The sequence below is a fragment of the Teleopsis dalmanni genome, chromosome 2, assembly GCF_002237135.1.
Source record: "Teleopsis dalmanni isolate 2A chromosome 2, ASM223713v2, whole genome shotgun sequence".
In the NCBI taxonomy this organism is placed as follows: domain Eukaryota; kingdom Metazoa; phylum Arthropoda; class Insecta; order Diptera; family Diopsidae; genus Teleopsis; species Teleopsis dalmanni.
Window position 1 is genome coordinate 225,792,795 of NC_051847.1, and position 26,734 is coordinate 225,819,528.

At 30.3% G+C, this 26,734-nt stretch overlaps 3 protein-coding genes across 3 annotated transcripts in view; 2 read left to right on the forward strand and 1 right to left on the reverse strand.

The window, feature by feature from the left end:
- Nucleotides 1–7,889, reverse strand: part of LOC119679928 — a 91,382-nt gene extending 83,493 nt beyond the window's left edge. Inside the window, exon 1 of the mRNA XM_038092521.1 lies at nucleotides 7,611–7,889. The gene's annotated coding sequence lies outside the window, so the exon portion shown is untranslated. The remainder of the gene's footprint in view (nucleotides 1–7,610) is intronic.
- Nucleotides 1–19,516, forward strand: part of LOC119679929 (autophagy-related protein 16) — a gene marked incomplete in the record, with an annotated part of 196,052 nt that extends 176,536 nt beyond the window's left edge. Inside the window, 4 exon segments of the mRNA XM_038092522.1 lie at nucleotides 18,255–18,555; nucleotides 18,622–18,706; nucleotides 18,779–18,922; nucleotides 19,196–19,516. Of these exon segments, the coding sequence (XP_037948450.1) occupies nucleotides 18,255–18,555; nucleotides 18,622–18,706; nucleotides 18,779–18,922; nucleotides 19,196–19,289 (624 nt within the window).
- Nucleotides 19,517–25,197: 5,681 nt separating this feature from the next.
- Nucleotides 25,198–26,734, forward strand: LOC119679939 (trichohyalin-like). Its single transcript, XM_038092534.1, has one exon. The coding sequence runs from the start codon at nucleotides 25,315–25,317 to the stop codon at nucleotides 26,680–26,682; it is 1,368 nt and encodes a 455-aa protein (XP_037948462.1). The 5' UTR covers nucleotides 25,198–25,314; the 3' UTR covers nucleotides 26,683–26,734.

The following is a 26,734-nucleotide window of genomic DNA, read 5'->3' on the forward strand; positions in this document are numbered from 1 at the left end:
ACATATTTGGGTCACTAAGAAAGCCCAAAGTCAGCATAGTATTTCGCAATAAAATCTGTTAAATTGCTAAGTGAAGATGATACAAACGTTAAAGCAACATTTAAAAAATTTTTATATGAAATAGAACTTTTAATATTTCTCCCACACGATCGGATTATTTATTTACCAAAAAATGTAACTAAAATAAAATATGTTTATAGTCTTAAAAAAGATATATGCACGATTCATAATTAATTTTTAAAATGTTGCGCATTTAGTTGAATCGTCTTTATTTTTAATTTATGACCTGTGAAGCATTAATTGCTAAATGTCAGCCACTTGAAGAAATTTCAGTAAGAAATTTATATCCCATAAAACCGTGTTACCAACTTAAAAATATATATAAGCAAACTACTGAGTAACTGTTTTGTCGGCACAAGCCTGCATCGTTCTATATCGATGCATTTTTCCGAAGATTACTTTGACTTACAAAACCTTTGGCTAAGTAAAAGTATTGTCCTGATGAAAAACTTTCAATGGTTTGTATTATCCTTTTTATTACAATATGGACTATGAGTGAACTATAGTAATAAGTATTAATTGTTCTCGCATAAATAATACTTTAATCCATTATGTGCTGAAAATAAATACAGTAAATTCTTCTAAACTGTCAATCTACTCCTTAAAATTTTCAATTGTAAAGGCAGAGGGAGGTCCAAATATTCCAGGCTTTAATTAATCTCCTCTCTACCTCTCTACTTAATCTTCAATTTGGAATATGCTGATGATACTGTTTTCATATCGTAAACGTATCAGCATATGCATTTACAATGTAACCAGCTACATTCAGAGTAAACTAATGGACTAGTAAATTGATTGCAAATGTTAAAAAATTTGTTTATTTCAGTAGTACTTGCCCAACTAATTGCGGAGCTGTGAGTCATAACTAACTGAACACAAAAAAAAATAAAGATATTTATTAAATTGCATAATATCTGGCGTACAAACGATATTAGTATTACCAATTAATTGCGAAGTTTCAATACATGCGTAAAATTTGTGATACTTAATTGGTTGAAAAATGATTTATTACAACAAAAACTAAAGCAAACTTTTCTAAGAGATATCTGAGAAACATTTCAGGAATACAATGAATCAACATACATATGACAAACGTTTGAAATGGCAAAAGACAGGCATATGCTTAAATACAGCTGGATAGGTAACCTACTATCCAAATCATATGACGACATCACACATGCAGTATTAACATTTTCCGTATATCTCTGAAAGACGGTCGATTAGTAATTAACCTAGCAAACTTCATATGAACTTTTCCTCGCCCCATACTTTATAGTATGTGCCACAAAACTGAACTCCCATAGCGCGAATTAGTCCAAAAGCTCTTAATTTATTACCTTTTCACCTCTTAATAGTGAGTGAATACTTAATTTGTTTCCAGTATACCAACATTTATCTCACATATCTGTTATCCAAAATCTCAATGATCTGATTCTTAATTAAAGAATTATCAACACCTTTAAGTAAATTGCTGCAAAGTGGTTCCATGTGTGCATGCAAATGCTTTCATTTTCACTACAAAACAATGAAAAATTTGCCGCAAGCTGTGCTCAGAGTTCCGCCGAAGTGTCATGTTCACAAAACACTATGGAAGCCCATTCAAAATCCATAACAAATATAACAACCAAAAATTATCTCAATTTGAATCTGTAAATTCTGTGATTCCAAATTGGGTACATTTAGCCACCACATGTGTGTATGTGTGTCAATAATGACGCAGCATTTGCTGTTGTAGCTGCACATGACTAAGTATCGATGATGATAATCTTGTGAAAGAGAAAGAAAAGAAATTCGATTTTTTTCAATTTTTTGTAAATTCTTTTTTGGTCTGCCTGGTGAAAGTTCTTACTCATAAGCAAATCCCAAACCTGTGCCATGTGTGATTTACTATTAACGTCAGATAAATACCCACAAGTTTAGCTTGTAAAGGCATGTGGAGTTAACGAATAAATATTTGCGTAGCAAAAGAACACGCATTTCTATTGAAATATGAGCATCAGATCCATGAAAAGTCTTGAATATCTTCTCACCATAATTACGGTGAAAAATAAAAGTTAATTTGTTGGTTCAAAGTTTAATTAAACACAAGTAGGTGGGAGTTACTAGCAGTGACTCAAAGTTTGAAATTTAACCTTTTAATGAAGATAAAAGTTTTCGGCTTAGCACAGTCTAAAAACTTACTTATTTATATGTCTTAATAATGTGAAATGATAATGATATTGTACTCGTATCTATATAAATTTGTATTCCCAAATTTCTTTAAATGAATTAAATTATATATTGTACTTTCGCATATTGTAGCTCTTAACTAAATAGACCACAAACATTTCTCAAATGTCTCGGTAGTAACAACTCATTTAGTAAACGATTTTCTTGAAGCCAAGATTGCAACTTTTGAAATGATAACTGGAGTAGCTGCAAAATTGTAACCAGCAGAGATGCTTGTAACTCTGTTTACAGTTGGAAAGCGTTAACAAATTGCTTTAAGCCCACAACTGAGCCAAATGCAACTCCGTTAAGATATTAACTAAATCCACACTTAGCCTATATCACTGCAGCAACAACTACGAAAAAAGCTTGCCACAAATTGAAAAAAATTACCGTGAAAATAGCATTTTTATGCCGTGCCGCAGAGCTTGAGGCTTACACCTTACACTCAAAACAAAATATGAAATAGTTTTTTATGTAATTTATTCTTCATGAAGTGGGCGGTCAAAAGGCTTATTTTTTACAATTTTTGTGAAGATAAACGTACACTATGCTTTAATTTATGTTAAAACTAATCGCTCTTAGTAGCATATGTCAAAAAAATTATCTAGATTATTTGTTACTTATGAAGTTAGCAGATGAACGTGCTTCAGATATGAACAGAGAAGAATAGTAAATAATATTGAAAATGGTATTATTAAAATGGTATTATCTGATATTTCTGATATGTTGCTACTTACTTATTATAGTTAATATCCATTAATAGTTTACTAACAAAATATAGCAATATGGGAACTATTTAGAAAAATTAATAACTTAATATGAAAAACCATAAAACCATAATATTAAAATATTTCCTTTCATTAAAAAAGATAGTACAGATTTTTTCCAACTAACAAACTAACCTAAAGCCTAGGTAACTATTTGGGTTACAAACACTGATGAATTCTGTAGTGAGAACATACCTAGCGGTTCATAGAAATAATACAATATAACTATATATTAAATCATAATTAACATGGTACAAGTAGGTATTACGGGTGTTGTGTGAACATGTGCGACGGCTTCCATTGGAGTCCTTCTAAAAGTCACATCTCTTCACATTCATATTCAATGTCAAGCAAAGAAAACCAATCTACTTATAAGTACGGGTAAGATCGGTCATGACAAAAGTTAAATATTACTGCAAAACAACTTCCTGAAATTATAATACCACAAGACACCGTGCACGTGAAATTAAGTTTTATAAAGTGGTGCTATCTAATAAAAATAATTAAGATGGTTTATATAAAGCCTACAAGGTAAACCAGAACACTTTATTTTGATACATTAGCGATTTTCTTATAATAGAAGAAGCAAAGCAGGCATTTATGGTGCGATACTGAAGTTTTCGGAATCAAAAGGCAAAAACGCATTAATATTTCGAGTATAAATGTATTGCAATAGGTGCAATTATTCCATACCATCACAACAAGCGAACACAAGTCTGCTGATGTAGTTCATTGAAAGCTAATAAGGATCTTATTAACACCTAATATAAGCACTATTAAAAGCCATATTCGCTAGTCCTATTCAAGATTCTAAAAATTTTCAATAACCTGACATCTAATACTAACATCTAATACTAAGAAAATTTTATTAGTAATCTGTAAATACTTTGTTCCCAACAAAACATACACAATGACGAGATATCAAGAAATCTTAATAAATCCACTGATATTAAAATAGCAATAGGCCATAATAATAGAATTAACCTTTGTTAACATGAAATTACGGAAAAGACTTTAGATGTAGCTGCATAACTGTTAAACTGTCTTACCTCTAGTACTACCTTAATAGCTGCGTACTGTAAGCCGTCATAAGCAGTTGGTCTGCAGTGACATCAGATAATGATAAGCCTCTAGATGAATATTGTAGCAAAAATTTTGCAATGCGTGTATAGTGTCAAGGGCAGTTGTGGCCGATTTTACCCACTTTAATTCCACATTATATTAATCTAAAACTTTAAAAAGAGAAATGGATTTAATCGTGTCGGAATACCACTTTTCATATGCTTCGTGGATTTCGAATAGCGAATAATAATTGCCAAGGATTAATGATTTTTCTTCTAGCAATTAAATTACGGATTCATGCTTGAGCTATTGTACAAGAATGAAGTTACATTTGGGTTTTGTGAATGCAACGTTATTTGTTCTTGTTTTGTCATTCCCCACGTCGTCGTGGTCATCATCATCTTCATCTCCTTTTTTCACCTGGGGTGCTATTCTTGTCAGCTTTAGAAGCATGAATCTTTGTTTTAGTTTTTCTGATTACTATATTTTTTAATGTTTTTATACTGAAAATTAAATTTTCTATTTTTTTTGTTTTGGTCTCGTCTGACTTTTGGTTCTTCTATGCCTTTTTTTTGCCAGGCTTCTACGACGTGATGCTGTTTTCTCTAGAGTAATGCTGGCAGGCGCGAAAAAACTGAAGTGCAAAAACTGTTCAGCATTGAGGCTAGCAACTGTTGTTAGCTGTAACTCAAGACCTTGCATCCTAGAAATTTATATCTGGTGTCTTCAGCGTCGTTCCTTCCTTCTGTCTAGCTTTTGTACTTCTTCTTCGACTTTTTCTTAGTTGATTTGTTTTCTCATATTTACAAGTTATGTTTAATGTGTTAATAGTGACTTGGAAATTTATGAGGTAAAAGAAAAAAACACATTTTGATATATTTTTTGCACTTTAATGCTATTAAGACTTAGTATTAATTTTTTTTAAATATTTTGTTAAGCAAACAAACATCAGTCACTAAAACAAAAACACTTTGCGAAACCTTCAATACGACAAAAGAAACACATATTTGATGTTTCTCAAATCAGAAATAAGTTGATTTTAATGCTTTTAAATAGTTTGATGTAATAGGCTTTAAGGTACTTAATGGCCCTATAACTTCAATTTTATAACTATATTTAACCCTTGCAATCAGACTAGTTTCAATTTAAAAAAAATCCTTAAAATTTTTTTACGTCCCACTTATTGCAGTCCTACAATAAAATGTCTTATCACAATTCTTTTTGAAGTTATTCGTCCGCTAATTGTATCTAAATTTAGTTTAAAATGCAGCTTTCATAATATGCACTAAGGTGGATATATGTCAGATACTTTTAATGAAACTGTTTCTTTACATTTTCTTTAAATTTTTAAATCGATAAATATTTTATGGCCTTATATATGATACATTACATATAACATCTTCTACCTACTATAGCTTGTACTTTATCTTACAATTGTTTCTCTGTTTTATTCAATTAGTACTAATGAAATAATTTACTTTATATTAATATGTTCTCATGACAATTAACTTTAACTTATAGATATTTTTATTGCATACAGTACAATTGAATTCAATTTAAAGAACTAAAGTATATGAAATTAACACTATAGCACACTTTCGCAAGCAGTCAGTGCTCAACTTAGCTTAAACATATATATTGAAGTAAAGATATATATTGAAGTAATAATAAACCAAATTGCACTTATAAAAATTAAAAATTAACCTTATACGTAGAAACATTTACTGTGATATTATATATCATACCGTACATATAACATCTTCTACGTCTATTTTTTTCTCTATAATCACTATTTTATTACATTACAGTTAAAAGTCTAATTTATATGAACTTAACCTGTTCTCATGACAAATTAAATTAGGCTATAGTTACAGAAATAAATTATATACTTCTCTCTAACAATCAGTAAGTGCTCAACTTAGCTCAATGGTATACATTAAAATAAACTGAATATATCAAGACAAATTGCCAGTTGACAGCACCAAAAAAATCAGTTATTAAATAAAACAAAATAAATAATAACCGAAATGTCAGGTATTAGTACTTATAAATCAATAAAATATAAAATTATAAAATTTGCTTTTTGTTAATGAAAAAATTCTTATACTTTCTATAATAAGCTAAATTTTAGTATAAAATCAATAAATACCTAAGAGTTAGAATTTCAGTTAAAGCTTCCTTTATAATGTTTGTCATTTTTATTTTTATTTTTTTTTTATTTATTTCTTGGAAATGATTACATATTTATTAATTAATTGTATTCATCTTTAATTTATGTTGGTAAAGCATTTAATTTTTACACTTTTTTTTTATTGTAAATAGTTTTAATTAAAATTTTGTATACAATTAATTTTCTAATAATGTATTATAGACATTATTATTTCAATTAAAATGCGTACTGTTGCATATATAACAATTTGTTACTATAGACAAATGAGATAAATTTTTAAGATAACTATATAGATATAATATAACCACAAAAAAATTTATTCCATATATAATTTATTGATTTATATATATATATTTGAACTGTATATATTTTATTGAACTTGATTTTTTCATTTTTTAATTATTCTTATTAAATATTCTTCCTGTTTAATAAAATGTTATTATACATTTATTGATTTAATATTTTGCTCCACCCAAATATTTTATATAATGTTTTTCAGGTTACATGTTTTGTTTTTAGTTAATTCAATTATTTTAGTTTCCTTTGTTTAATTTTTATTTATTTATTTTTATATCTTTATTTTTTTATATTTATTTTTATTTACTTATTTTTATATATTTATTTTTTTATATTTATTTTTATTTATTTATTTTTATTTATTTATTTATTTTTATTTATTCATATTATTTTAGTTTTGTTTAATTTTTATTTATTTATTTTTATATATTTATTTTTATATATTTATTTTTTTTTATTTTTATATATTTATTTTTATATATTTATTTTTTTTTATTTTTTTATATTTATTTTTATTTATTTGTTTTTATTATTTACTTTTATTTATTTATTTTTGTTTATTTATTTATTTTTATTTATTTATTTATTATTATTTATTTAATTTTCATTTATTCATTTATGTTTTATAGTTGGTTGTCATTTTTGCTTATTATTTGATTTATTATCATTTGTAATTTATTTTCTTTTATTTTTCTTAAAATAATGTATAAATATTGGTATCTTTCTGGCGTTCCTAATAGTTATACATGTCTCTGAACAGACTTAATAATTTTTATTTTAATTCAATTAATAATATATTTTATATTTTTTTATTTTCTATATCAGAGTTATAATCAGAGCATTTGTTTTAACAATTACTTATATTAAGTTGAAGATTGCTAATAACATTCATTATATATTTTAAACTAGAATAACATTGAACATATATAAACAATTATATATATCATAGATAGTTTTTTACTAAGTATCTCATGTATAAGATTTTCATGTTTTAATTGAAAATTTATTTAATAAATTTAAATTTAATTTAATTCTAGACCCACCTGATTGTCACAAAAATCTCTGTTGTACTAATAGTTTTCCTCTTATGTTTCACTTTTAGCACTTATTTTAATTCTATAAAATAGTTTTAATTGGGAACAAATAATTTTTATTAGATTTTAATTGTTTGTAGTTTAATACACACTGTCATTAAATTTATGAAACACTTCAAAGTATTTGATCTGTAATTATTCCAATTAACTCTTATCGTTATCTTGTTTTTACACTTGAAGAACCAACAGGAGCGCGTCTAATACTTCTTATTCTAACACCAAGCGTTAAAAAATAAAATTATAATTATTTTAAATAACCGTAGAAGTTCGCAAAGTCCGTTAATTAATATTGCATTAAAAATTTACAAATTTTAACGAATAGAATCTTTAATATCTTTATACAAAAAAAAGTGCTCAAAATTTTTTAAGCACAAAAAACGAACTTGACCGTTGTAAGGTCGCCGTAGAACTAAAGTCTTTCGCCAAGGTAATAAGTTGTTATATAAGTTAGAAGTATATTTCTTCTTCACAAATGCAAAAGTACTGACTGCTGACTCGCTGCAGATGAAGAAAGAAAACATTTCTACTGCCGAAAGCCGAAGCTGGGCTCTACTCAATGTTTGCTAAAATAACAACAAATAATACAGCCGACATGCAGCGGTAAAACTTACTCCAAAGCAAATGTGCGCTACAACAAGAGCACCATCATCATCAACATCGTCATCATCATCAACATCATCATTATAAACATCATAATCATCAACAGCAACACGAATTTGGCTGATCGCAATGAAGATCACGATCAGCGCTTGTGAGGAAACAGCAATAGCAATGGTTACCGCTGCTACAACTTATGTGCCACAAATGTGGAACGTGTTTTGTGCTTCAAGCGATGCTGTATTATAGCGATAAGCATGAAACGCAAGCGTATAAGAGTGGCACATAGCACACCTGACACAGCATAATATTTTCTTTTTTACTGCTCTTCTGCGAAAGTTGGAGAAATTTGCAAAGAAAAGAGTTTACCAAGCTATGAAAAACTTCTCTTTTACTCTATCATCCACACATTCTTCTTGTCTGCATGGTCTGCATGTTTTTTTACTTCACGCTTTGTTGTCTGCTCCACTGAATGGAGTTATTTGCTTTGACATCTGCTTCTAAGTGATTTTATTTACTCTTTCGGGCAACGCACCTCTTACGCTAGCCGTATTTATTATTTGCTAAAGTCTAACTATACACATTACTAACCTAAACATACTCTGAGCTGCTTACCTGTCGCAACTATTTTGCTGTGAATTGTTTTTGTAAACAAAGCATGCCTGCCTTTACATTGCCTGCTTATCACCTAACATCACCTAACAACAGTGGTAAGCAACTACAGCAGAGCACGCTACTTGTGTTTTGGTTGTGCATGTGTTACACAGTTAGTTGGACATGTGCAATGTAGCAAGTTTACAGCTCTGTTAATGGACGCTGTAAACTTGATTTCAATTCGCTGTTAAGTGCCATGGCCATGAACATGAACTTCTGTTTATTGAAATGTTGCTTTTTTTAACATAACAAACTTAAATATGATACGATGAATGTAAGCAACACATAACTGCTCTGATAAAACAAATTCAAATACATTGAAATACGGTATGTGCTTATGTTATTTATCGTATGTTAAAATAAATTTTTTTATGTCAACCAATTAAATAGAATTTGATATTTAATTTTAATCTATTGAATGAAGTTTCTAAAATTAATATCAAAATATTTATTTATTACATATTTTGTTTGGAAATTAAATTTAAAAAAAACAATTACCGGACCGTATAAGCATATAAATATGAAATAATTTAATTTGTCATTAATGTTACCAAATAATTATAAAACAAATTTAAAATAAAAAGAATGACGTTATCAATTATTTCTTCAGTTTTTATTTAAATATATTAGAGATATTTTTCGTTTTCGCACTCTACATTTATTCAAAACTTTTCCTAAAGCTTATTTCTCTTAATTACTTCATTATGCTCTTTTTCTATTTGCACAGCACGCTTAAAAATTAGGAAACTCAGAAAATTATATGTAAACACCAGAGCACAATATTTTTTTTTGATATATAAATTATTATTTTTCTGTATATACTTTTAAATATTTGTACTTGTTAAGTTAAAAAAAAGTTCTTAATATTTCATATTACAGAAAGCTTTTCAAATTTAAAATTAATGATTAATTAATAAAATTAGACTTGACAACTACAAAGTGGATATATACGGAGAACGACTCTTACAATATCTTTCACTCTTAAATAATCTGGATAATTTCTTTTTCATCTTCTTTTTTTTCTTTTTTATCTATTTTTTTTCTTTTTCATCTTCTTTTTTTCTTTTTCATCTTCTTTTTTTTTCTTTTTCATCTTTTTTTTCTTTTTCTTTTTCTTCTTCTTCTTTTTTCTTTTTTTTTTCTTTTTCTTCTTTTTCTTTTTCTTCTTTTTTTCATCTTTTTTTTTTACTTCTTTTCTTTTTCTTCTTCTTTTTTTCTTCTTTCTTATTCTTCCTCTCTTTCTTCTTCCTTTCCTTATTCCTTATTCCTATTATTTTTCTTCGTCTTCTTCTTTTTCTTCGTCTTCTTCTTTTTCTTCGTCTTCTTCTTTTTCTTCCTTCTCATCTATTCTTTCTCTTTTTTTTCCCCTCTTCTTCTTTTTCTTTCTTGGCCATTATAAACGTAAATCATTCTTGGCAGGGTCCAGTGACCTCAGTCAACCAGTTCAATCAGAAATTTGCTATCGCCAGACATCCTCTACCGCGTTTTCCATCAGCGGATAACTATTACAAACCTTTCTAGACGGAAAGCTGAATTTCATGCTAATACCATGATCCTTAATCTGTATATACGATGTAATAGGCATGCACTTGAAGTTTTGTGAACTTAGAGAGCGTGGGTTTTGCCATAACTTATGGATACCCTAAATAGATTAGTTCCGTGTTAATAAGACGGAAGCTGCGCGACTTGCCGTATTATCATTTTAATATTATCTATGACTTGAAATCTTATATTATGCTAAATCTGTTATTCACAGAATTCTGCTAAGCAATGTCAACAATTGAATCTCGTTGAAATGTTTAATATTTCGTGTTTTATGTCAAATACTTTTTTTAAATTCAGTGTTTTTTATACTTTTATCTGTTTCATAAATTCAGATTAGTTCCAAAAGGATTCTTCTGACTACTAATTAAGTTGTGCTCTGTAATAAATTGACCCCGTATCGAACTGCACATTGTTGTAAGAGGTTAAGCAACATCCAACACCAAGTGCCTATAACATAGCTAATCCTTAACAATATGCTCGTTTTTACTGAGATCATAATACCTATATTATTTAGTTTTAAATGATGAATTACGGCACGATTTGTTGTTTTTTTTTTTTGTATTGATTGTGGTCATATAACCGCTACAACCTAATTTTTATTTATTTGTAAAGAAAGAAGTTTGTAAAGAAGTGTTTAATTAATTTTATGAATATCTTAAGACGGATTAGAACCATTCGACATAATCACACATATCTGCTGTGATTAATTGATTGGCTTGGGACGGTACTCACGCACTCCCTTGGTTTATGCTAACTTTTTGTCACAACGTTCAATATGCCAATTAATCAGTTTGTGCTAAAATGTGCTAAAATTCGTCTCGGCTGTTTATTCTAGTCAACTTCAATTTATAAAATATATGAAATTCAAAAATAACCGCTAAAACATTCTTCGCTTGCTAAGCGTTTGACCAATTTTGCATTGTTGGACCGATTTTGCGTTGTTGGAGTTAATGAGTCAGTGAGCAGAAAATCAAACTTTAATGGGGCGAGGCTGTAAATATTTTGTGTCTTTGGCTTCCTATAAAGTTTGATTGATTTATTGTTTTATATTTCGATATGTTAATTTTGAAAATGTTGATTTTAAATTTTCTACTGCTGACAATAGTTTAATAATTAGTGCCGCTGCCCAGTGAATAAAGCTATCAAATTTCACTTTTTCACTCTTTTATGTAGCAAAATACTATTATAGTTTAACATCAATATAAGTATTATTTATAAGAAAAGTGCAGTTAAATTTTGTGTATTGTGAAAATGTTAGTATTAGAAGCTGGAAGATATACAATAAATATAAACGATAAATAAATAAATAAATAAACGATGTATTTGTAGACAGTTTTAATCTGTAGACCTTTGTATATATATTTTAAAGATATACATAACATATATCGAAAAGATCCTAACAACTGGTTTCATTGTAGAAAACAAATATCAATGCGCTTATATCTGAAGTGAAGGATTTTCATCACCATCACCAACCCAATGGTGTCTTTCTCCTACTTGCTAGTGCTGGACATTGGCACAATATATGTCTTCTTTTCTTCTAGACATAATCTGCAAGTGTCTTCCTCAGCAAGAGTTATCTTTTTGAGATGATACTTGAAGTTGCCATGTCCAGTAATTAGTGAGGTCAGCCTGAACTTGCTTTACAAGTTCATCTGCCTTCTCGTTTTGCTCAATACCGATGTGTCCCTTAACCCACACGATCGTTACCTCAGTTCCATAAGCACATTCCATGAGCTTGGTTACACATTCTTGAACTAAGCTATTAGCTACCTATGTCTTTTGCATGCTTTTGATAACTACTTGATTGTCCAGCGCTATCAGAATCTTTTTCTGATACACCTGACAATTCAATAGGTGATCCAGAGCATGTGAGACCGCCATAAGTTCCGCCTGATAGACGGAGACATATATTCCTAGATGTAGAGTGCACGTCAGATTTAGCTCTTTCGAATAAACTCCAGCACTAACTCTGCCATCCATCAAGGAGCCATCGGTAAAGATGCAGATGTCATTCCTTTCACATTCATTATGTAGAAGGCCGTCTACTATTAGTGTTCCATAGGACACTTCTGTCTGATAAGCTCTCTTCATAGTCTCCAATGGCATCTGCGTTTCCTTGACCGCGGTCTGGACGAGGTATACTTTAGCATAGTTAATGTGTTGTAACGCTATAAAAGCGTTACTGTCTTGCGTGGATATTTTAGAAATCAAACGGTTTCTCAGTTGTCTTGAAAAATGTAATCGAACTCTTGCTACAATCGAAAGCATAATAGAATTTATGATGTGTTGATAGTTTAATTTAAATAAATTTTTTTTACAGATATACGTATATGAGTGTACATATCTATATTTATAAAATAATAACTGCACAATGATTTTACAGTGTTAGATTTGCAATTAAAGAAATTATATTGCATCATGAAAATTACAACATACGGAAAATTGTAGGCAGTAGACTATGTTGTACATACTTTTTAATAATTTTTGAATTTTGCTGCATATAATATCTTTTCTTTGTTAATTTAACTAATCAATTAATTTCTGTCCATAACATTCAAAACGGTTAATAAGTTAATTAAAATTCCAACTAATATTCATTCTGATTGTCTGCCATAAAATGATTTTCATTAAAAATACTGCATCCACAACATATTGAGAGTCCGAAATTTAGGTCGCAGTTCCTGCTCAAAGCCTCAAATATTGCATCAACTTAATACAAATTTTTATATGACCAATAAATTTGAAGCATAGTTAATTGCTCTTACATTTTAACAACCGTTTTTCCCACAAACTCAGCCATTAAATGGTGCCACCTCGCGGGCAATACAAATTCTATTCGAAGTGTATGCAAAATTCCGCACACTTCAACGGCAAGAAAGAGCCATATATTAGCTAATTGCACAATATTTAATGCTGAGGAATTACCCGCGGCTAGCAAAACTCACTGATAATGAAAAATTGCATATTGATTTGGCATTAAAATCGACAAATATGCGATTTTACGCCGCAGGGCTTATATGAATGTGCGCCGTGAGTAACTCAAACTCAAGACAATTTGAAGTGTGGCAGACCGTCGAAAATCAGCACACTTATGATTTAGAAACTCAGATACTTTTAATCAGTGTCAATAGGCAAATTGTGGACGCTGCTGTTATATATAATATCGATGTTGCTTCCGCGTAGCAGCTCGTCCGCAGCTCGTCAGCTCGTACCCGCTAACCCAAAAACATGCAAATCTATGTTCGGCTCGGTCTAATGGATTGCATAAACAAACTTTTTGCTTTGAGTGTTTGCATTAAAAATTACAATAAATTTGTTTTCTATTTACTAAAATTTATTTTATATTAGAAAATGATAAGAAAAAATTATTTTATTGCTTTTTAGGTCAGTTGAGAAGTGAAGTCAATGTGCTTCACGGACTTCTGATTTTTTTCCATTACATTAACATGTTTTGCTCTTAAGATTTTTAGGTTGGACCATTTAAGTATCTCATTTATTATTTTGGCACAATCCAACAATCCAACAATCCATATTCATATGTAGATAGGTCTACTTCCATTGTTATTGCTTAATGGGCTACTGTAAAGTTACTTATATAATTAAAAGCCAGTAGCCATGATCTGCTAAAAATATAAAAAAACCTGAGAAAGAACAATACGAAATTAATGGAGAAGTGTTGATTAATTTCTAGTGGTATTTCGTGGGTGTGATTTCGCCAGTGCTTCAAGAAATGATTCATACATACAAATATCATTTTTTCTTCTAGTTTTGAGAATTTAATTTGCAGAGAAGGTATTAAAGGTTGGCAAATAGACGTAGATGACGAATAGGAACAGCCAACTCATTAGTATACCATTCACGGGTATATTAACTTTGCTACTCAAGTTAAGTTTGTTTCTTCTTTAAATTATTTTTAATTAAATTAATACAAAACACAAAGTATACGTTTCCAGCTTATACATTTTCTTGTATTCATTTTCGAGAAATATAATTTCATTGCTATATGATTTGATTTATATGGAAAATCATAAGTTACTTGTACTTTCTGCGAGTTTTTTCTTTCCAACCAGCATTAGATAATATATTGAAGTTGTTGAAAAATTCTTGCAGTGAATGTTTTAGTCATTGAAATTGAAGTTTCATCAAAAGTTACAGAATTATTTCAATTTTAAAACTATTCAATATGGGACAACAAATGATTCCCAAAGCCAGTCTTATATATATAGCTATTTTTTTTTTTTGACTGTATTCAAAAGTAGGGAACTTACTGTGCGACTAAAGCATATATAATAATAATTGTAATTATCCTCCGTATAATCATAATCAATACTACTATTATTCCGTCAATTAGGGAGCAAGTGGTTCCTCACATATGTGCAAATATTCTGTGACCTTAGTTATGTGATTCTCTCAATATCACTACGTACTTTTGAGCTGCCATTAACTTCTGACAATCGGGTGATCTTCGGGTGATTAAACAATACTTGGTAATTTTCTACCACTTTCCCGTTGTTTTAACTGATTTTAATTAAGCTCTGCAATATACTTTGTTAGCTCAAATTTTCTCTGAATAGTAACTGACTTACTCCTAAGTAACAAATTTATTTTTTCCCAATATAATTAATTTTACCATATCGTCGTTTTAGATTTTATTTAATAAATTAATAATTATTTCAATTGGTTTTTGAGATAATTGCAATTGCTTTTCTCTGCTTTTCTCTATTAATGATAAATTTCTCATTAAATGTACTTTATTACTTTTTAATACTTTAATACTTTAGAAATGCCTACAAAAAGGAAGCATGAAACCTAAGCATCAAATATGGTATTTTCTTTTAAATTTCATTTTTTGTTTTTTTTTTTTTATTCTGAGATAAAAATCAAATTTCTCAATAAACACTTTCCAAAACTGTTGCAGTTGTTAGTTTCCTGGCCGGCATAGCTTACGTATGGAGTTATAGTGCCACATTTCGTTGCAGCAGCGTTTCAAAGGTTTAGCCAGCTGCAGCGCTGCTCCGTTGGACAAACATGCTCCACGTGAAATCTATGGAATTAACATTTTTTGCGTTTCCTCTACAGCTTTTGCCACGCAACTCAACTGCATTTAGGCATCGCCATTACCTACATTCCGATCAATTATCGTGCAGTCAAACACTTTTTTAACTTCTCCCAACCACAGACAAAACTATTCGTAATCATGCGAAACGTTCAAATCTTATAAATCTTTCATATAAATAATTGCCGATACGGAAGACGCAATACGGAGAGAGAACGGCAGTTAATTGTATGCGGGTTGCGGCAGTCTCAATTGATGCTGCGGTTGGAGAGCAACGGTATATTCGCACTTTATTAATATTTAATGTATCTTTAATATACATTTACTGCTTGAACACCACTCGTACGAGTATGTATTAAAAAGCGATCATAAATATATTTTATTTATTCGTTCCTGCAAACACCTTTCAGCGTTTTGCACTTGCTTTGCGCTTGAAGATCCATAACAAAAGCAGGTATGATTGCAGCAACCTGCTCTTTTCTATTTTTCTGTTGGCTAATATTCCTGACTAGTGTTCATTTTGATAGACGTGTGCTTTGAGTGATGCGAAGAAAAATTTTATGGATTTGTCCTAGATGTAGGGCTTAAGCGAATAAAGCCAGTGTATTCCACTGCGCACTGTACGTCGACTGTGGCAGGTAGTTTCCTGCTTCTAAACCGAACCATAGCCAGAAAAGTGTGCTTTTGACACTTTTATGCATCGTATTTCATGTGAATCTTTGAATCCGTTGTTTAGCTCAGTGAGCAGTGAGTTGGAAAAAGGATATTGAGTATTTAAATGCGTTTCGAATGGTTTTACAGTTAGAAACTAAACACAACGTTTAGAACAGAGAACACATACACACGTTCTCCTTTTGTGTGTATGCAGTGCAGTCCATGCGTAGCAAATTCGTTCTCACATTTGCATATAAAAAAAGCTAATTTTATGCTTTCTATGTCATATTTTGAATTTTTGCATAGACGCCTTATACGTCCAATGACTGGAGATATATGTATAATGAAGGTTTACACGCCCACAACTATTCTGTGCAGATTTTAATTTTCCGCTCTTAAGTGTAAATCAATTTCTGTGCAAATAACACTTTGCCACAGCGAAACAGAAGATAAAAGCCAATATTTCAATTTAATGTTTAAAACAATGAGTTTAGATACTGAAGTATAATATTTTAAAACAATTTTAAGTAAATAAAATAATCCCACGTCGTGAAGAGGTTAAAGTTTTGACTTGACTTCGACTTCGACTTCGACTTCGACTCCAACTACGACTTTGACTCTGACTCTGACTCCGTGGCAATTTTCGCAAAGTATTTATTTTCGTTTGGTTATAAATTCCAAAACTGTTAAAGTAAACACTTCTAAGCTATACTTCTCAGTCTTAATTGGCTCTCGTTGATGCTTAAATGTGGCTTAACCGCTATGAAAATCACCGCTCAATTATGCGCAAGCTCAGCTTATTAATTATGCCAGCCTTTCGATTTAAGTGCTTTGATAAAGCAACGTGACTTCCATATGTGCACTTAAACGTATTTGAAGTTATCCTAATGAGTGAAAAGTTATGCTTTAATTGGCATAAGCCAAAATTATGTAAATAATTTCACGAAAGAATTTTTATTTTCTCTCATCGTTTTTGCTAGTAAGCAGCAAAAATTGTGGAATCCCCAAATAAATAAAATCCAACAAAAAAAAAAACCAAAATGAAGTTTAACCGTTTCCCACGAGCGCCTGAAGTCATTAAATTTTAATTTCGTATATTTGGGTTTGTTTTGCTTTTAAGTAAGCAATCATCCAAATTACAATGTGAAAACGGCTATAAATTTAAACATTACATTTTTAATATTATTTAGAACCCTACTGAATACTCTCAAACTGCATTATTTAAAAAACCTGAACGTCAGGTCGATCCACTATGCAAATAACAGTGAGCCTTTTATCGAGGCGGTTCCTCTTTGCTCACACGAGTTAGGTCACAGCTCAATTCAATCTGCCAGTACTTTTTCTCATTTCAAGGTACGAAGGTACCTTGAGCGCAAATAAAGTTCAGAGTATGCTTAATCTCAAATTATGGAATATGAATAATAAGTTTAATAGGTCACCCGTTCCAATCCATGTTATGATCAGCATAGGCTAAGTCTACTTAGCAGTCATATACCATAAAATTTGCCACAAAATTTTGTACGAATAAACTCCTCTTCGGTCTCAGTAGCTGTGTGTTCCGCACATTTTTCTTGTCAGTATAGATCGCGATAACTCGTGTTGTGTTTCTGGAATCTCCGACTCTTAAACGTGAACATTACTAAGATCATGTTCGTATAAAGTATGAGTTCGGAGGTTATAGCAAGTTTCTTAGATGTAAGGAATCTGTCGACTTTCAGCAACTGTTGTTTACGACTTTATCTTCATTATTATCAGCCAGTCCCATTAACCCTATATAGTTAAATGAGTACACTAATTGAAGCTTATGCCCTTGTACACTGTCTATTTAAAAAACTTTGGTTGTTATTAACACAGACTTCGTCTTTTTTAAATAAATCTCAATCCCTTTGTCCCTCAGTCTCTGTCGCTATATTCGATGTATGTATTCAATATATTGTAATTATTATGTCTATATTTTCTGTGTTTTAAATTGCGTTAGAAATATTTCAGTAAGATATCGTACTCTGTTCTATATGCAAAACCTAAGCATTAATTAACATTATTACCCACTTATAATAATAGTCATTTTTATTTTAAATTTTCAGCATACTCTCACCGGTCACAGTGGAAAAGTAATGGCTGCCAAATATTTACAGGAACCAGTAAAAGTAGTTACCGGTAGTCATGATCGCACTTTGAAAATCTGGGATCTGCGTAGTATAGCATGCATTGAGACAAAATTCGCTGGTTCAAGTTGTAATGATCTTGTAACCACCGATAGCCTAGGCTCGACTATTATAAGCGGACATTATGATAAAAAAATACGATTTTGGGATATACGCACCGAAAAGCTAGCAGACGATATTTTGATGCCAGCAAGAATTACTTCGTTAGATTTGTCAAAAGGTAATTTTGAAGACGCATATACTTAATAGATTATATTTAACAATTTCATATTTTTGTGCGTTATAGATTTTAATTACCTCATTTGTTCCATCAGAGATGATACAATACAACTTTTCGATTTACGCAAAAATCAAGTGATTACAACATTTTCGTAAGAATTTCTTTCTATAGAGCAAGTTACTTAACATTTAAATATATATGTATCTGCTTACCAATTTTCTAGCCATGAAAACTTTAAACTAAGCTGTGATCTAGCCAGAGCCTCATTTAATAGCGGCGGTACGAAAATTGCTTGCGGTTCAGCCGATGGCTTAATTTATATATGGAATATAAGTGGACACTTGGAGGCCACACTTAAGGGTCATACGTACGTAGCTATCTTATTGAATGTTGTTTTAGACTTCAGTTGAGACTTATTAACTTTCAATATGGGTGGCATATGTTATACAAACATTTTTGCATTATTAATTTATATTTTTTGTTTCTTTTCTGCATGCTTATATCTCTCAGTTACACGCATAACAAACACACAAGCTCACACATTATCTGTCTATCTTTTTTCGTTCTTTTTTGCTTTCTCTTTCTTTCATATACAAATAACTGCTGATCATAAAAGTTCTGGTTACGGTTTTTTCCACAGTACTGCCGTGAATGCGGTCAGCTGGAGCACCAATTTCAATGCGATCGCTTCTGTCGGTAAAGGAAAGAAATGTATTATATACACGGAATCGTAGCCGAGTGTTGCAATAGCAAATTCCGAGTACATTGCATGCTGAAAGAATGAGTGCAGATATTGCTTCTAAGAAGAACTACAATGAACAAATGTTGGGAGTCGCTGCATCTAATATTTCAGTGTAGATTTTACTAAAAATAAACAGAGATAAAATTTATTTTAATTTAAAATTCTATTGCTGACATTTTAAAGTATTGCAGGATCACTCTAACAAAAAAAAAATATATATATATTTATACTTAAAAACTTGAAATGTTTTGTTTGAAATTATTTTATTGATTCTATAAGTTTTTTAATATACATATATGATTATTATTTTTATTATTATTATTATTATTACTAGTTCTTACTGTCATGAACTAACGTTAATGCAATATGTAAAGTGTATATGTCTTCTATTTGTTTTAAATATTATAACAATCTAAATTTATATATATAGAATAATATTGTTGAAATTTAAACAATTGATGAAATAATAGAGATTTTGTATATTTATTGTATTTTTTTATTATATATAAAAAAGCGACAAGCATCACATTTTATAACATCCTTTTTAAATATATTAGTATAAGCAAAATTGTTGTTTTGTAAGCCATATGAATAAGCGTTTATAGTCCAATATAATTTACACATACTATACTATATTTATAACAAATGAGTTTTAGATACAATATAACGAATACTTTATTAATAAGCTTATATAAAGAATCATATGAAAAATGATATTAATTGTGTTGTAATTACTTTGTTAAATTACAAGTGAACAGTTTTTAAATGAATTTCGCAAAATTGATATTTTATGCTTTCGTTGGCGCAGTTCGACACAAATTGCCATTACGAATATATTTGGTTGTTAGCTCTTGGCAAATAATTTGGTATGTCATTAGCTATGCTTGAAATTCAATTTTCATGTTGATTATTTAGATAATTTTTAAAAGCATCGAAAGAATCAATTAAGCATGACCACGAAAATACTTGCTGGCAACTACGATTTAATAATGTAACCTCTAAGAACTGCAAGACACACTCGTTAGCTTTTGCAAATAAAAATCAATAATAAAACCAGCCAAAACTAATTTGAGTGAAGTATTCTTTTTATAATCTATATGATTGTTTGGTTCACAATTACCTTTCTCTCTTTTTCTTGTTTTAATTATATTAGTGCTATGTCTTCCTCCTGGAACACATCATGCTATCCTCCTGTTTAATTTAGTTTAATGTAATCACCCTATTTTTATTTTCTATTTTTTATTTTTAACCTCCAATCCGTAATTACTGCTAACTACTTACAAGTCATTTAAGAAAGAACCTAATAGAAGAAGATTAGTTAATTTTACAACCACTTTAATAATTTTCTTAATTCTAAAAGAAAATTAGTTAAGCTTTAGGTTTTTTTTATACATTTTATACTAAAATCTAATAGAATTTTGGATTTTAGAACAGTTAAATTTAAGTAAGTGACTTTTTAATATTCGAAATTTATATACCAAAATATTATTTTATTTTTACGTTGTTTTTAATATTTTTAATTAAAAATGGGACATTAAGAATTATGAATATTAACGTTAAGAATTATATAGTAGATAGGTGGATCGATTTCCTAATCATTGTGCGCAGATATATTTTTCTAGGTCAAAGTTAATAATCCATATACATATTCATAATTATTTCCCACTCCTCATTTAGAATATAAACCCTCACCTTTGTTTGCAGTGAAAAATCGCTGAATAATTACATTTATAAATTAAACATACTCTTTCATTCGTACTCTTTCTAAACGTAACTAACATTCTTGATAAGAGTATAAATATATGAATTTAGTTTTCATATTAGAGCATTTTGTTGTGAATGATATGCATTTGTTATTACTAGAATAATTACTAGAATTTTTACAATTACTAGAATAAAATTATACAAGACTAAGCTCATTTTAATCTATGTATTTTCGCGCGTAGGTAGTTAAAAATATGCATTTTCACTGCCAAAGTCATAAATATTAAAACTACAACAGTGAAATATGTGGCCAGATACTGTCCGCATGTTAATTTCTAGATTTAGGCTTAGATTTGATAGTATTATCTTCCGCCTGTGCATTCGCATTGGTTTAGCTTAGCCAGCAACAGCAAAAATATATTAGCTTCGTGATCTAAATTCGTTAACAGATTAAACCTACTTAACTTCGCAATGGATGAAAGCATTTTTGGAACAGAAAACTTTAACTAAAAATATTGTTCGTAGGATTTGAGGTTTATACACTATTACGATTATGAGTTTAAATTTTGAATGAAAATTTTTAGGTATTAATCAAGAGAGAAGTACGTATGGTGAATTAATAAATTTCTAAACAAATAATAATAAATAAATATTTAATAAAATATTACTTTACTCTACTCTACAGTGCTATAAGTAACATGAAGTAATATTTCTTAAAGTAGAATAAGCAATCAAGAAATGAAAGTTACTCAGTTGGATTTTTAAATAACAAATGCTTTTTAATTTCATTACATGGAATAGATTTACATGGAATCAGATTTACATATAAGTATATGTATAGCAAAAATAATTTATTTGAAGTCAGGTAATGAACTTGATAATATATAAAGTAGCAGTACACTGGCAATGACAAAATTCAATATGTAACCCGATAGTTCTGGAGCTCATTACTTGAAATTGTGAATACCACTAATATAAACATTCTTATAACCTAGATTTAAAAGTTCAAAAAATTGTTGCCGATTATAAATCATTGACGCTTCGTCACAGTGATTATTACCGCTATTAAATTATTACTGCAAGTACTGCGGTGAAAATTAAAATGAAATAGGGAATGTTCTTCAGCATTCAATATTAGACAAAAATAAATCACTTCAATTGAAATATATTTGTATCAAAAATACAAATAGTAATATATATAGTATATGATGCCAAAACTGTTGGCCAGAGAAGTGATAAAAGTGCTTAGCTATCCGCGGAGCGCCCTAAGCTGGCTGACCTCATTGATGACGGGACATGGAAGTTATCAAAAAGATAACTCATGCAGAGGAAGACACTTGCAGACTATGTCTAAAAGCTATATAGGAGGACAGCGGTGCAATTATTGTACCAGCACTGGCAAGCAGGAGGAAGACTGTCTAGAGACACCATTGGGTTGCTGATGACTTGCCAGGCAACCTCAACCTAAATGAGTGGCTTACATTAACAAACGATGTAGTTATGCTAACGAAAGTCACTTTAGCTTTAACTCAATAACTTGTGGTCTACTTCGGCTAATCCTTCACTTCAGTGGGTCCACTTATTGAACGGTGCGCTGTTCCAACGTCCCACAATATATATATACTTAATCATGTGAAGATGAATCTTTTATCAATGCTACTACTAATCGATGCTAATTATAAAGGTCTGAATACTAAGCATGTTATAAATTTTAGATTGCACAGTAAAATACTTGTTTAAACATATACGAGTATCTAAGAGTACATAAGATGAAGAATGGAAAAGGCTTGTAAAACTCAACAGGAGACAAAAATTGAACTAGACCTGAGTTAAACATTGTTGCGGTCTGGGAAATTTATATATAAACACAGTCTTAACCAAAATTAATGTTTTAAGAACTAACTACGAGGTGACATATTTTAACAGCTTGCTATGAGTATTGTATTATTTTCTACTTACATTAATATGTAAAGATATAAATTTCAATCTTGGAACAATAAAAGTTGAAAAGAAATTTGAATATATACAGAATTTACATTTACGATAATAAGCCGCAGTAACACTTTCTTCTTGCGTCTTTCGTGTACTTTAACTAGAATCATGCAACTAATTTCACAAATTAATTGCCCAGATTATTTGCATACATTTAAGTGTTAAGCCATAAGATGGTTCAATTAATATACCAGACATGCTCAAGTCCATATCCACGAACATTGGTGAAATTTAAATGCAACTGTCGCTGGGTTGCAGAGCTTGAAGAAATATGAAGCTGCCGTATTCTCACAACGTGATCTGCATTTAAAAGGAAAAAGAAGTTATGAGAAATGTCCGCTGTCGCATAAAATATCGAGTACAACCATGAAAACCACTTGCCTTAGTTTTGATGACGGAAATACTCCACCCAAAGTAATTACGCAAAACCAGTAGTGTCGTTCAAGTAATGATTGTGCCAATGAACATTTTGGCAGTGATAACTTCACGTTTCTATTGAACACAGTGGGAAGTGGAAATATGAAGTCAGTAAAAAGTGCAAAGTGAAATTTATGATTTCTTAAAGAATTTTGGATAACTCTTCATTTTGTATGTAATTCAGAAAGGACTTGTAGTGCTTATATTGTAAGAAAAAATTTCTTTTTGTTTTCAAAAATACTAATAACAACATATATGATCATAAGTATTCTTCTTTTCCATTACATAGCTACATACTCACTCTGTCATACATTAAAATAATACGCCAATTTAGAGACTTCAGCCTTTGTTATTAGTAAAAAATTAATCGTTACCAGCTTGATACTCTTCCATAGCTACACGATCAAACCTCTAGCAAGACTACAGAACGAAGGTTAATCGCACAGCAGAGGGAATGCAACTGGAATCTTAAAATGACCTAAAATGCTGGCTTAAAAAAGTACATGAAATTCAAACTCAACCGAGTTTATGAATTCTTGGCATTGCACTTGGCTAAATATGTATCTCGTTAAAATAGTTGGTTTAAGTTAAAATAAACTAAGAAAACTTCATATATTACCTTATAAAAATGAATATGTTTCTTTTTTTAGGAATTCTGCCAATGTCTTGATCATTGTCCAGATTTTGCTTAATTACGAGCCATAAGCGTGCGATTAGTTGAACTGCTGAGCTGAGTTTCATTTTAAAAAAATGTAAGATGATTCACACGTGTAGCGTGATCATGGGTTAACCTTAGGGATCAAATCACCTATAAAGCTCCCACCTGATTTTGTTTTTTGAGTCATTAAAGGTGTTAGGTTAAAAGCAGCTGTTAAGTTAGGCTCAGCATATGTAAGACAAATAATTTTTAACATGAATTTTATATTTTTACAAGTAGAACTCATTAATTAAGTAATAAATTATTAAATTTCATTCAGTAACTTCAGTGTCATGAATTAAAGTTATTATAAAATTGATTTAAAAATAACTCAACTCAACGTCATTTTCTAAATCCATCAAATCAATGTTAAAAATGTCTTCATTACAAACTGGACTCACGTTTTTCTATATACTTTTGTATTTCAATAAAATACAATTATAATTCAAATTACATCATCTGCAAAGTAAACGCATTCACTTCGTTCATGCATGCATGTAATATTCAACGTAGCTCAACATCAAAGCAAAAATTAAAAATATATACATTTATAACATAATTATCTAGCATGTTATCTATATATATGTTAGAATATAATATAATAGCATACCATAGACTATGACTGCATTTGAGCTCTCAAAGGAGCACAGCCCTGCGAGAATCTTAGATCTTTTGTGCTGAAAATTGACATAATCCGACCAGAAAATACTTTGTCTTTCAAATGAATTTCAAAAAATTCTTGTTGAGGAGTCTTCAACAGCAGACGATGATAAGTGATTCTAGCCCAGTATTATCAGATTTTACGACAAGTGCTGCGGAAACTCAAATTCGAATCCATAAAAATATTGAATTGATTTTAAACTAAAAAAATGTAGTAGTTGTTGTTGTGATTTGAGTTAGTGCTTGTGTCTTGGGGGCTTATCCCTGCTCCACACTAAACTTTAACTATGCTAGAATCATTATCATTAGTATTTTCTCTTATATTTCAAATGATCAATTTTTTAAAGTATTGTTTTTACTGTCATTTGGAAACATAAGTAATAAATTCTTATCAACTATTAATATTTTTATATATTTGTAAAAATAAAGATTAAAATTCATGTCGCCAATATTCTGAATAAATTTAAATTTTATTTGAGTATCAAATATTACGGATCGAAATCTATGATTTGCGAAAAATTTAATTTGAAATTGGCTAAATTCGAAAATGCTGACACAGGATTTTATATTCAAGACTGATTGCAAGAGTTTAAGAACTCAGATAACGAAATATGTGCGAAGAGCTCAGAAGATAGCTAGAAACAAATTGGATGAACGACGTGCAAAACTGAAGCATTTGTTGGACACTGAAGATCAATATTATGAACGTGAATTCGCGGCTAAAGTTAAGTCGCGTATCGAAGAGGATATAAAGAGTCGGAAAGAAGTGCTCTTCAAGCTTCGAGAACATAATGCCGAAATAGAAAAAAACTTTCTGGAGCAAAAACGTGCACAGTATTTGTTGAGCACCTGTCATGTGTTGCGTGAAGCCATACGAAATCGTGACGAAATGCATATGCGAGCTGTACAGTTGCAGCAAATTGCTGATAGGAAATTGGCACTAGAGAGGGAAAAAGAGAAGAAATCAATGTTTTTTGAAATGTACCGTCAGGGAACTAACGAGCTAGCTAATACCGAGATGGAGGAAAAAGAACATGAACAGTTATTAGAGCAGAACTTAAAACAAATATGGGACTTGCAAGTGGAAAAGAAAAATAAGAGAAAAGAGCTTGAAAAGAAAATAAAACTAAAAGAAAATGCTGAAATGAAAAGATATCTCCACATAAAGGGACTAGAAAATATAGAAAGAAAAGCAGAACCGTTTGAAGGTCCTCAATATCGGCAGGATCTAATAAAAATGATAGAAGAGCGAGCAGAACAAAAAAGAATCGAAAAGGAAAATAAATTGACAGAAGAACGCGAAGTGCAATTACAATTAAGGAACCTCGCTGAGCAGGAGAAACTGATGAGTAGTGTAAATAAGCGAAAAGTTGATATGGATCGCAAGGACTTTATTAAATACAGTAAACATGTGCGCCAATTTACGGAACTCATTACTCATAAGAAAGACGAAAACTTAGATGATCTTGGACGGCTTCACTACTGTACAAAACTTAACTTGGCTGCAGAGGAACAGAAAAAATCTCTAAGAGAGAAAGAACGTTTTGATGTATTGAATCAACAGATGAAAGAGAAAAGCAAACGAAAAGCGGAAGAAGACATTGAAAGAAGAGAAATTGGTAAATATGTGAACACGTTTGTGCAGTCAGAGGAAAATGCATTGCGTAAGCGAAAAGAAAGTCGCCTTAAACATAAAAAACAATTGGAGTTGCAAATTGAAGAACATAGGAAAGCTGAGGAAATGAACAAACGAGTACCGCTACCTGAAATTTTTGCAGTCACGGAACCAGAGATTTGTCAAAGGGAAGCACATAAGTACTTAAATACTTACAATAAGTATTTACCTGTGCATCCACATTGGAAATACTTAGAAGCTTGTGCAGATATTGGAGCAGGCGATGCTCATGACTTATAAGAGATTGAAAAATTAAAAAAACCAGAAATATCCAGAATTTCAAAAATTATTG